This window comes from Tachypleus tridentatus, chromosome 11 (genome assembly GCF_004210375.1).
Source record: "Tachypleus tridentatus isolate NWPU-2018 chromosome 11, ASM421037v1, whole genome shotgun sequence".
Lineage (NCBI taxonomy): Eukaryota > Metazoa > Arthropoda > Merostomata > Xiphosura > Limulidae > Tachypleus > Tachypleus tridentatus.
In genome coordinates, this window is record NC_134835.1 from 87904292 (window position 1) to 87918558 (window position 14267).

Consider the following 14267-nt stretch of genomic DNA (forward strand, 5'->3'; position numbering starts at 1 on the left):
GAATTTAAACGTTTGTATCTAGATAATGAACGAGAATTCATCTTCAAAATATAATTTCTTCTTGCAGCATATGTGAATAATAACTTGAGTTTTGAAACATTTGAAGTTTAAAATATAGCTTAAATCATACCAGAAACGTCAAAATAAAATATACCTGATATAACAGGACTTATATTTTTGAGGGGTGTTTCTGCAACATCTTTCTATTCTTAAAGCAATATATTCGAATGCACTATCGCCATTTCATTTGTGTTTGGGTCCAAAAGTCACAAAATTGTTTATATTTTCTTAAATGGTCAGTGTTTACTTATTATTATTATTACGTAAAGCAATAGCGCTAGTAGCCGATTAATATGCTAGTTTTTAGTCATTAAGAATGAACCATGAAAGAATGTTTGGGATGAGTTTTATTTGGTTTTAGCATTTGAATTATTACTGGCTCTTGCATATCATGAATTATTTGAATTCATTTCGTAGGCTGGGTAGATAAATGTTGATTTACGAAAAATTTGTACTTCCCATTGGTTTGATGTGCAACCCAGTGGCACAGTAGCATGTCTGCGGACTTGCTCACTAAAAACCGGGTTTCGATTCCCGTGGTGGGCAGAGGACAGATAGCCCATTGTGTAGCTTTGTGCTTAATTCTAAACAAACAAACAAACAAAAATTGTCCTTATGTTGGGTTTGTTACCTAACATGAGCAAGTTCTGTTTTATAATATAAAGCGTCAATAGGATACTAGTCACAAATGCTGGATTTAGCAGTTTTTCAAAACAAAAGGGTATAAAGATAATCTATACATAAAAACCATACATCGATTCTATAAGCCCAATTAATTCAATGGTAATGCAATTCTTAGCTAGTTTATGATATGGCTGGAAAATATTGTTCTCAGCTGATCGCGATATATCTAAACAATGCGTCTTTTCTCTAGTCGTGATAAGTTTAGTCAGTTCTTAGTTGGTCATAAAACGGTTAAACACATTTCATTTGTTAGCTAGAAAATACGGTTAGGTACTCTACTTCTGAGCTGGTCATGATATGACTAAACACTGTAGTTATTAAAAGATCACAATATAAATAGGCAGTGTTATAATATAGTTATAAACTACAGTTTTTAATTGGTCAAGAAGTGGCTGAACACTGTAATCCTTTGTTGTTCATAATATATTTTTACACTTGATTCTTAGCTGATCATGAAATTGTTAAATACTATAGTTTTAAGATGATAATGTTATATTTAGAAATAACAATGGAGTTTATTAGCTGCTCTAATATGCTAAATTTTACAGTTTTTAGCTGTTCATGATATTCATTAACGGAAATAATTATGAAAACACAGAAACGATACTTAAATGGAGTAGCAAGTTACGAATAATAGCAGCTATAATAACAAACAGTTGGCGAATTTCTTAATGGTACAAACTATTACCATAGAAAATACAAAAGAAAACGAAATAAGTTATACATTGCACTAGCATCTTGAAAGCGAGTTTTAACATGCACAAACTACTATACAGTTTATCAATGTATGAGAGTAGAATTTTTTTTCAATCATCTCTCAATGATTCGTTTTCCTAAAGGAATGAGATTATGAACCTGAATGTGCCAATCCTTTTCAGCAGTGAAGTTACCACCAATTCTGTGTAGATCACTGACATCCTTTACTGAGATATAGCCCCAAATTATATAGATTTTAATTACACCATGCTCTACTATAGTTATTATACTCTGCTTAAGATACTGTTTCCCTATCCACCCTTGATCGGGCTTTCACCGATTGTTATTGGGCAATTCGAATTAAGTTTGATCTGTGAAAAGCACACATCTTCAGCTTTCCTCATTCTACTGTTTGTAGCTTTGTGCCTATTTTAAATCCTTAGTTTGGTTACTTCTTGTCAGCAATTATTTTACTAACAGCTACAGATTCATTAAGACCACTTCCTGCTAATTTTTACCACACAGCCCTTAAAGCAACATTCATACTTGGATTTACATCAAGGTCTTTGGCCAAATCTGTACTTAAATGTCGCCTATCGCATAAATAATGTACATTTGAATTCTTTATTATTTTCTGGAGCTTTTTGATTTTTTCTCGGCCATTTCTCTCATTAGCAGTTGCAAGTGTCATGCACGCTCTGTCTAGCAAGAAAACTTTGGCAACTTATATTTCTCTCATGGTGTAATGTTGGCTAGAAAAATATTTGATCTCTACCTACCTGTCAAATGGTATTTCAGTACAGGGCACCATGAATGTATTCACATTACTATTACTAATGAAGGTTGTATAACCTTCTGCACTTTTATAGACTTTATACTGGTGTAATACTTTCTGATTGGTAAAATAACAACTAATAACAGCGTAAACTGTCAACAAGTGCCTGAAATTGAAAACAGTTCACTTTCAAACAATAAAGTGTAAAATTTCCAAAGTATTTGCCTTTCACACCCTTTTCATTCACGTTTCAATAATTATTTCCAATACTGCAGATAGACTGTGCTCCTTAAGTGATCATGGTATAGGCTTTACTAGTTTTTAGAGATGATTTCGAGATAATGTATTCTACATAAATACTAACTTCAATCAAAACAAGATACTTATATCCATAATATACTTTAAAGAAGTTCACTTCTTAATTTCCAACCTATAGAGAATTATTTATATAAATCATTTCCGAGCATATTTAATTTCCTTTCCATACTAACTATAAATATGTCTTATTTGATCAGTAGCTTACCTAAACTAGATATTCAACAAATGTGTTCTATAAAAGCTTCACAAAAGTCGATGCTTACTTTCAGAGCTCAGGATAAACTGAAAACATTCTGAGTTTAAGAATCCTGATTTTTTAATTTGACCTTTCTTCATATATCCAGCTTTATAGGCTCCATTTACAAAAATGCCTTAAGTGTCAGATATTTGTCTAAAATATACCGTGTTTACACACACCAATCAAAACAAAAATTTAAACAATGTAAAAATGACAAGTAAGAAAACGAAATAATTTACTGATACTTCAAATTTTATGTATTTTTGTAAGTGAATCATAGACATTTCGACAAAACACAGGTTTCATTTTTTTTTAAATAAAAAAGTGAGAAATAAAATGGTATTACATATCATACCTAGAACTGATCCGTCAGGATAACAATTGAGCAAAAGCGCTTACCACTTCTACTGTCAACACATTATCATTAATACATAGTTCAAGAAAGTCATCAAAATGGAAGGAAGCATAACCATACCCCCACCCATGCCCACTGCGTTTACCTGATGTTAATTTGAGGTTTTAACACAACATTACCTACCTCTAATTCTTTACTAATTTTCTTCTTGTTATTTTGAGGTTTAGGTTCTAAAGGGGGCATCGTCTTGATCAGAATTTCTGCTGCTTCTGCTAATCGTTGGATTTGATTTTCATCGAGAACCGGTGTAAGAGAAATAGGGGAACCCGGCTGTACGTACTCTCCTGAGCCCTTAGAACAAAACACAAACAAAAATAACTTACTATATTCAGCCTTTATATCAGTCCTTAGGATTGTCGTTTCCCTACTGCACTTAGTTTTTAGATAAATCACCGATTATAGAACATATCAAATATACAGTAAAATTAATATCCATTTTCAATTTTATATCATTTCATTTCATGGTTAAAAATTAGATATTCTTAATACAATTAATTCATTTGCTGTAATTTTAATAATCAAATGTAATATTTAAACCGTTTAAAATATGATTTACTTAGTTAAGAATGCCTGATGCCATCATAAGAAAGTTGCATTCCTAATCAGTTGGTGCCCAAAGAATAGGCACAAAAATAACTCGTTGTTGTACCACATCCTAATGAGCTGATGTGGCAAAAAAAATCATTGTTTTACGCTATCCTAATGAATTTATGTGTGTTGGATATACATGACTAATCAGTTGGACAGTTGTTATTTACTTTATTTTTTAGTTATTTAACACTAAATGATTGTGGTTTTTATAACAAGTGTTAAAAGTTAATTATTTTAAAAGTAATAATTACGACAAGTTTCATACGTGATTCTGTATATCATTACTTGTGTTGTGCTAGGTTTTTGTAATTTTTTTGACGTCGTTTTCCTCGAAGCTTCTACATCTATTTTCATTATTTTTAATATTGTTGTCACTGGAAGGCTAGATATTTCTATATTTTTCTGTTGCGTGTTATAAATATATACAGATACAGACTAAAAGTGAAAAGTAAGTTAGTGAATGAAAGGAAAGTTAGACTGAGTGGTTGTCAATTTAGACAAAACGGTGTAAAGTTTCAAGAGTTTGATTATAAAAATAGAGATAGAGAAGAAGAATTCGTCTTATCAGAGCGTGTTCTAAAGTAACTGAACCACTTTATGTGGACTTCTGAAAAAAAAAAGGTTATTTAAAGCTCTGGATACAACTGTAGTAACTCACGGGGTAACGTAAGTGGATTTATCACTAACCGTATTCTAATAAAAAAGGAGAGAAATTCGTCTTGCCGATTGGGTTCTAAAGTAATCGAACCAGTCTGCGAGAATTTTTGAGAAAAAATATTTATAGCTCCAGATTTTAAACAATAGAGTGACGAAATTTTGGTACTTATGTTTGACTTATTTTCAATATATATGATTTTAAAACAAATGGATTGTGTAGTGCCCGTTTAACGCTGAAATTTATCACCAATAAGCCACAGACGCCTACTGTATAGAATCTAGTTCCTCTACCAAACCTGACATTTGGCCAACCAGCCAAGAATCTACAGAGGTAAACGGTAGCGAAAGTAGGCCTATATATACACAACTGTAATAGCAGTAAAAACAATGTTGTTAATTTTGATAAGTGAATAAAGAGTGGAGAGCGACTAGGGTTAAAGATAGTACTCTAGAGAGTTTGTCAAACAACAAGATCTAGAGAGCGGAGTAGCAATAGAAGAGAGAAAGGAGAAGGAGAGGCAGAGAAGAGAGGAAAAAATATTGAATGAATAAAAAGGAAAGAAAAATAAAATGGAAATAGAGAGAATCGAGCCTCAGGGTTTAGCACTGACAAAAGTCTGTTAACTTATCATTGACCAACCAGACATCCTTTTCTGATCACACCTTATTGAATTGATGCGCCAAGATAACTTTTATTGTTCAAGCTTTTATTTAACCAAATCTAACTGGAACTGCTCCACCCCCCGCTAACACAGCGGTAAGACAACGGAGTTACAACGCTAAAATCAGGGGTTCGATTTCCTTCAGTGAGCTCAGCAGATAATCTGATGTGGCTTTGCTATAAGAAAAACACACACTGAGAGTGAATAACTAGTTCATACACTAACTAATATATGCGAATTATCATTGTAAACCAGATCATCTACCCACTGTACAGTTTCTTCTGATGAGATACTAGTATATAATGATTCGATGTCAAAACTGGCACAATGAACGTTACCATTAAATTTCATCTGTTGATTTTCATAATAGAACTCAAAACTGTCTTTCAGGACGTACTAATTTATACGTGGGGAGCTTCTTTAAACATTCTGCCAAAATCCACCAATGCATAATTGTAAGTTCCAATTTTGGACACTATTGGTCGCAAAGGGATTTCCTGTTTTAGGAACGTTTTGTAACCCACATAAGATTATTGGATGACTCCCTGATAGTCTTATATCCCAGTACCGTTATTTCTTTAAAATGTTGCCTTTCTTTAGTTGTAGCAAATATCATTGCAATTTAGCTTCCCTTTTATCAGTAGGTTCATGTCGTATTTTAGTAGACTCACCTATAATTTCTTTTGTTCCTCTTAAGTATTAATTTTTATCAAGAATAACAATACTATCATTTTCGATAAGATTTTTAAGGCTTCAATGTTTCTGAGCTTTAATTTTAAAAGTGTTTCTAATTACAGTTATACTTAATAAAAGCAATTAAGGTTAAATCACTAATTTCAGTATTAACACCACTAAAAGTTTGTCCTTATTTCTTCTAAATATGTTGATGGAACAGTATTTGTAAAAGCATTTCAAATTCTAAAAAATTAATCTTCAAATTTAAGTCTATTTGGAATATCAACTTTTAGACCACAAGTCAAAACGTTTTTCTCAACTTCAATTGACATATTATTATATTAATTAATTCTCATTTCATCGGGATTTTCTATGAAATAATTTTTACCTAACTGTCCCAATTATAAACTTTATCCATTTGTCTATTTTTAACCTTCACCAAAATTTTATTATTTTGTAAATGTATAAAATATTTCAAATATATGAAATCTAAAAAAAAATTGTTTTGTTTTCCAAGAAATTTAAATGCCTCATTACATGTCTAATTAACCATTTCAATAATTGATTTTTGTCTTATTTAAAAAATTAAGAACTTTTTGAATTTTATAATACTATCTTTAATAGCGAACTTATGAAATATAAATTTTAAAGTTAAGAAACGGAGGGCTAGGTTGTTTGTAATTAAGCATAAAGCTACACAACGGACAAGCAGTGCACTGCCCACCACTGGTATCGAAACCAAGTTTCTTGCCTCCTAAGTCCGCAGACTTACTTCTTTGCCACTGGAGAAAAGTAAGGGAGGGAAATTTTTAACCATTTATGTTCATTTTTAAGAAAATATATAAATGTGTTGATTCTCAGAACATTTTAAACGCAGTTTTTTTAAAAATATATAATACAGATGTATCATGTCTATGTCTAGTAGCTTCTGAAAGTGATTTGAATATATCTTAAATATAATACGAATTTTATTATTAAGTAGGTTATCAATAACCCATATAATTCATAAAGATTGAGAGAATCAAATATGACACTCCAGATGTAAACTAAACTGAACGTAAGATTATATTCTTCATATAAATTAATAAAAACTCTATAACCCGAGAACTTTCGAAAGATTTGATTTGGTTTGTTTTAAATTCCGCGCAGAGCTACACGAGGGCTATCTGCGCTAGCCGTCCCTAATTTAGGAGTGTAAGATTAGAGGAATAGCAGCTAGTCATCACCACCCAAACCAACTCTTCAGCTACTCTTTTACCAACAAATAGTGGGATAGACTGTAACTTTATAACGCCCCCACGGCTGAAAGAGCGAGCATGTTTGGTGTGGCGGGGATCTTCTTCTTTCTAAAGCGCTCGGGTTGTAGGGTTTTTATTCATTTCTATCAAGACTTTGTGAAACTGTGTTTTTCTAACATCATGAAATTACATTTTTTATGTCATCAAATATTCCAGAATTATTTTAGAACACAGGTCTTTCTACTGCTCTTATATTGCATTCATGATCACACCAGATGTAATAAAATTTAGGAAACACTGCGTTTACATTATATCCTAAGTTCCATCAAATACACTTGTTTTAATTAAGTGAAACAGTCTATTCATGCTATATATATCTATATATTTTAAGTTATTGTTTACAGCAAATACACTATCATCATGTTAATAAACAAGTTTACCTCCTGCCTTTACACTCCTCATCACATGAAACGCATCACTGTTATTTTAGCAAACCAGTGTTTCCTCTGATTCTAATATTTCAATCCTGATCACACAGACATCTCAAATATTATTTTAGTGAACAATACTTTTCACTGATCTTAACATTCCACCCCTAACAACAGTAAGTTCACTGTCATTATTTTATTAATGGTTTTTATTCACTTTCTATACGAAATGCAAATTCAAAGTTGCTCTTTTTTATTTCTCATTCGCTTTAAAAGCGAATTTTTAAGTATACCTGACATTAAAGAGATTACACACGAAACTTGTCCAGAGATTTGACATTCCAAACTTCTTCATTTTGACATTTCATTACAAAACTATACAGATAAAGCAGACTTCTTTCAAGTAGGATTTTCAAGCTTTATAATACATGTTATGGAAAATAACGCAAGTTACGTTTGTAAGTTTGATGAAAGTTAAGCATTAATAGTAGTAAATCTGAGTTTTTTCTTTTGTAATTGGTTAAACATAATATTAAAGAATTAATTACATGGTGTATGACAAGGAGCAACAACAGTGAGGAGTGAAAGCTACATGCACGAATTGTACGAAACCAAGTACAAATCGTCAAGTGAAAGCATTTAAAAAGTTTCTAGCTCCATAAGTCTGGAATAAATGCTTTTTTTTCTGGTTGCCCGACCAACCTCATATAATAATGCCAGATCCTAAAGTTTTTCAACTGCTTCCCCCTAAAAAAGAAATAATCTCCCAACCGACCCAAATGAAAAGGGTCCTTCAAATATTTTTTTTTAATTTTCATTAAATTATTGCACCAATCTAATGCCATATTTTATAAGGTGGAGGTTACAAGAAACCACGTCTCTGATTCGTTAGTTGGTGTGGGGTGTACTTTCAACCAACTAAAATAAAGCCTGTATTTTATATTTGTAGCTACTCATAACATCGATTTTTAACTACATTTTAGTGAGAAAACAACTTATTTAACCACTTCTCCCAAGAATATTATTTTGTAGCACAAAGCTACATGATTGGTTATCTGTGCTCTGCCTACCAAGGGTATGTAAACTAGATTCTGGCCACTAGAAGTGTTCCAAGAAGAAACAACGTTGTTTACCAAAACTATATATTCTTTAATATATGGTATTAGTTCATTAAAAATGGTGTTTTCGTTTTATCTGTTTAAAAAGGTTATTTATATGTGTTAATTCTCAGGTTACTTGTACAGAATTAAATATTCCCTTTGTAAAAGATGGGTGTTTGAAAAACAAACAACCTACAAATATGAAATAACTATATATGTATATATACATACTTATAGGTAACTCTGTTTGATTCCCTCATATGAACCTTATATTCAATACACATACTATTTAGCAGAACAATCTGAATTTATAAAAACTACAACAGATTTCAAAATCGCATTTATTACACTGGGCACTTAAGCTTTATGAACTAGGTTTTCTGGGTAATTACCACTTTTACATGTTAACCAAATAAACTTTCCTTTTGAAAATTTAAGAATGCAACAGTTTCTTATGTCAACTTTTCAATAAAATTAATGAATCTCTTGACTTTATGAATTCAATGGAAGCAATTTATTATTAGTGACAATGTAAAAAAACAAAAACTGACAAAACAAACAAACTATATAATTATACCTTATATCACAAACTATTAATTTACTTTTATTTCAAAGAGGTTTTACAATGGAACTTGTGAGTTACTCTCTAAATAATAGAATAATTAAAAATCATTGCAACACCAAATGGTACATATAGAAACTTTTAGGAATCTGCAATAAAGGAAACTTCGAAAACATTCCATGTAAACTTCATTCAAGTAGTTTGTTCCATTGATTAATGATGTACAACTTCTTATAAAACAGAACTGGTAAAGTCAAGATATAAAAGGTAGCAGCATACAATCTTTTCTGCTTTCATAATTCCATATTGTGGAATTTATATGAAATCCAAAATAATATCAGCCACGTACCAATAATTATTTATTGTTCGATGCTTGTTTTAAACAAACAAACGAACCAAACAATCAAGGATTGAAAAGTATATTGCAACTCGGTATTAGCTTGTGTTTATAACCAAGCATCAGTAACTGCCAAGTAGGGATGCTGACGAGATACAATTTTACCATTCACGCACTGTATGAGATAACATTGGATTTGTTTACATAGATTTAGAATACATTCACTAAAGCATAATATTAACTTCGAAATTAATTAATTTCAGTTTTTACATAAATATTTTAACCAATAAATGTGCATTTTAATGTGTACGCATATATATATTTGAAAAATAAATTGTATAACAAGGTGTGATAGGTTTGTTTCTTTGGAATTAGGCACAGAGGTACACAATGGGCTTTCTGTGCTCTGCCCATTACTTGGTAGCAAAACCCGGTTTTAGCAGTATGAGTCCGAAGACATACTGCTGTGCCACTAGAGGACGGTAGGATAGGATACTTATATGAATATCCGAATTCATAATTTTAGTCAGACAACGAAACTGACCAATAGTTATTGTGTGACGGGTTATCCACAAACTTCCACTTTCATAAATAATGTAAATAACATGATATCGACTTTCGTTCCCCTAAATTCTCTTCGATTTTGTGAGTGTATCTACCTGTATCATCAAATATGACAAAACTTATTTGCAGTCCTTTTCGTAACTAGTAAAAAATAAAGTATAATTACAAAAAATCAACAACAACATATTTCACGTATGCAAACATAAAAACACCTTATAATATTGTAAAGTTGTGTTAAAGCTTTGATATTGAAAGAAATCCATGACGTGGAAGAACATAAGTAAAAACACTAGCTTGTAACATCGCATCACTCTCTTGCGTGATAAGTTCTTCAACCCAATAACATGAATGACTTTTGAAAAAAAAAAAAACGGGAAAAATAATCTTTATAGTTAAAATAAAGAAGCTCGCTAAAAAGATATTCCAGAAAAAAAACACAGTGATAATACTGATTATAGCAAAATCATAGAGGATTATATAAAGAAAGATATACTAAAATACGTTGTTGACAAAGTACTTTAAAAAAAGGTAATAAGGTACTTATAAGTGCTAAGCATATTTCTAACGTATCTGATAAACTCCGAGTTAAGCCGATAATGTTTAGTGCAAAGGCTTGTATTTTAAAGACTGAACTTATTTCACATATTTAATATAATGGATGTTAGCTCTGCGAATACTTCCTCTCTAATAAATATACTTTATAAAACTTAGAAACACTTTTGCTTTATGATAGATACCATTCTTACATGTTTGCAATGGACCGCCAGCTTCCATAAATATTAAAATAGCGTTACAAGAAACCCTGTAAACGGTATGCTCTAAGTCTAAGATGTACAGATTTTTAAAAAAATTATACTGAAAAAAGTATCCAGAAAATTGTTCTATGGAACTATTTTACCCTTTTTTATTACGCTTTTCTTAAAATGATTTTATTCAAAATTTAGAATTCCGAATAACGATATATTTTTGTACAAAACCGTTGCAGCGTAATGACTGCATTCTGTTTGTCACAAGATCTGTGGTGCAAGCGTTATATTGCTTATAGTGTTGGAGCCGTTCCAAACTATCAGTCGTGACGTCACCGTTATGGGAAATATATCATATTCAATACCTACTCTCCATTTTTGTGTGGTCATTTTGAATAAAAAATTTATGTAACACTAATAATTTGAGACAACTTACATTAATACTAAATTGACTACGTATACATTAGCGAAATAATACAGGCAACGCAACTTCCTTCAAATTAAGCAGCAAAAAGAAAAATCAAAAGTAACAAGATACCACATAAAAATAACTAGCACTAAAACAGATTTTTAAAACGCATAGCTTATTTATGTACTATGTTTCTAACTGCACTATAGTATTAATAACTTGGATTTTAATCATGGTTTGCACACCTCTTTTTCCTGCCAACACAAACAACTAAAAATAAATCGACCCCATCGTATATAAATCATAAACCTTTTTAAAATGAGAACATGTTAAGAACACAGTATAACTGTAAAATATAGTTCATTATGTATTTTAATGTCATGTTTGTGCACCTTAATAACCAAGTGGAGTGTCGCAAAAAGTATTTTACCCTTTTAAGATATCTTGTTTTGAGTCGGAGCGCTCACAAGGTGCCTGACGCCAGTTCCTGAGAGAGAGCCTGAAACGGCTGAAGCAAACTAAGATTTGTACCCTAAGTACAAATATGGAAACCTAGTAATATCTATTTTTCATTTATAAAGTGATGTCTTTTATATTTTTTTTTGTTATTTCCTAATAACATACATGTCCTGGTTGATTGGGCTTGGAATGGCCAGATGGTTAGGCTGCTTGACTCGCAACCGCAGAGTCGCGAATTCGAATTCCCGTCCCACAAAATATGCTAGCTTTTTCAGCCAAGGTGTTATAAGGTGAGAATCAATCTCACTATTCATTCGTAAAAGAGTAGCATAAGAGTTGGCGATGGGTAAGAATAACTAGCTGCCTCCCCCCTAGCCCTTCATTGTTATATTAGAAATGGCTAGCACAGCCCTCTTGTAGCTTTTTACGAAATTCCAAACAAACAAAAACCAATCCTGGTCATTTTGTTTTGCAGAAAGACAATGATTTAAAACCACATATTTATTTACATTTTTTTGCAGTTTTATATTTACACGACAAGGCAAAAATTAGTTACTCTTCAATATAAGTACTAAATTATAATATTATTTCACAATTATATGCGATAAATTACATGTGCTGTATGGAGAATGGATATTTAATTTACGCGCTATGAAGAGTACGACATAAAAGAAAGAACTATTGCCCAATTGTTATCCTGTACGATGTGATCAAGGCAAATCATTTTTAGTTCATCCTGTATATCTATACGACTTAATTAAAAATAGCTAGTATGTTAGTTTTAATTTAGTTACAACTGCCGTGCGTTATCTCCTAGTAGCATTAGGAAAACATTTCTTAAGCCTTAACTAGCTATAAGTTTAAGTGTGACTACCAACTATCTATGGCTGAGCAAAAACGCCTTCTTCCTCCCCAACAAAAGTAATTTTAGCGAGGAAATACGCCATACACCTAGCTGAAAAAAATTATTACTTAACGGAGCTTTGAAGCCTAAAAATGGGGATAAAAACATACATTTACAGTAACATCAATATCAGAACATTGCAAATGTTATTACACTTACGAGGTCTTTCAGATCTAAAAGGTTTTATTTTTTGTGTAAACTTCTATTTAAAAATAATTTTTTTATTGTTGCTATTCACAAAGCTTAACAATAGGGTATTTGTCCTCTGCCATTCACGGCTGTCGAAACCCAATTTTTCGTGTTATAAGCACATGGATTTGCCTTTGAACCAGCAGGAGAAAGGGGGACTACAAAAATATAAACTACATGGTGTTCGGAAAGTCACTGTGCAGTTTTGTAATCATATTTTATTCAGTCTATTTCAAGCCAGCAACTATTAGTGGTGTTTAGAAACAGAAGTAAGAAGGATTCAGGCCTGTATTGATGACAACGGGGGTCACTTTCAACATTGTTTATAATTGTCATTCATATTTACCTCCTGTATTCCATATTGAAACATGTCTGTTAATAAATATACAAGTGCACAGTGACTTTCCGAACACCCTGTATATTTCATGACGACAAATTGTAAGTCAAACTACAAACATGCTTACTTATAAACATGGATGAATTTATTTTAGAAAAAGATAGAAGGACTTTAAAATTTATTATGGAACTCTAACTGAATACTTTATTTCTTGGAACTATAAAGTAGACAGTGCAAGCAGTCAACGACTTCTAACGTTATTCTGATCTTCAGTTTAGACTGAAGTCCACATTTGTTTTACAACCTACAAAAAAATCAAGGCGTCTACAAGCAGTAAACATCAATATATGTTAATTATATACTATGAACATTTCTGTCGCACACTAGTTATGTTGTTGAAGATAATAGGATAGCTTGTTTATCCACAATAAATCACACAGATTATTTAAAGTTAATATATAGAATGAAAGAAAAAAAGGTTTCGATTGTTCATCCGCTAACTTTATCGGTCACTTTTCTTTACATTAAGGGGCTTTCTTTGTGTATATTTCTGGTCAGAACGAAACTACGCACCATTAATTAAAACTCACACTATTATAAGCACGCATGTTCTTTCGCTGGTAAAACAGGGGCCATGTCACTGTAATTGAACTAAGACATCGAAACTCTTAACATGTAAAAGGCCTAGTCGCAGCATGTCACTTTTTTTATATATATATCAGTACAGAAGCTATGGTTCTGTGTCATGTTGAACAGATTTAAAGATCCGTGTACAACAATAAAAAAGAACTAAAATAACATGCACAAAACACATCGCCATCTGTTAGGTATACCAGTTTCAAAGAACAGCCACTCCCGCCATCTCATAACGACTATTTCATCGCTACAGCAGGATTGTGGTGAACGAGGGACGAAAGGGTTTAGTGTCAGGGAAAAGGTTATTTAGGAGCGTTCGATTTGATTCTAGAGAGGTTTACTAAGTAGCTGTACTGCTCATACTAACAAAACTCTTAACTGACAGCACACTAGAACATCAAGTCATAAAGCTTTTGTCCTTAAACGCGTTTTATTTTGCAAAAATAACACAACAGGAGTGTAACTCGAGTTTTAAAAATATCTACTGTTTCATAGCTACAGGAATAGCTAACCTGTAATATACCTAGCTATTTAACAAATACGGCGCCATCGTGGATAAAAAAGTGTATTGTTGTAAACGTAATAGT

General features: G+C 31.8%; 1 protein-coding gene across 6 annotated transcripts in view; it reads right to left on the reverse strand.

Annotated features, from left to right (window-relative positions):
• Window positions 1-14267, reverse strand: part of LOC143232703 (NGFI-A-binding protein homolog) — a 248833-nt gene that overhangs the window by 57344 nt on the left and 177222 nt on the right. For all 6 annotated transcript variants that reach the window (XM_076468450.1, XM_076468449.1, XM_076468448.1 and 3 more), the window contains one exon: window positions 3310-3477. In XM_076468450.1, the coding sequence (XP_076324565.1) occupies window positions 3310-3477 (168 nt within the window). The remainder of the gene's footprint in view (window positions 1-3309; window positions 3478-14267) is intronic.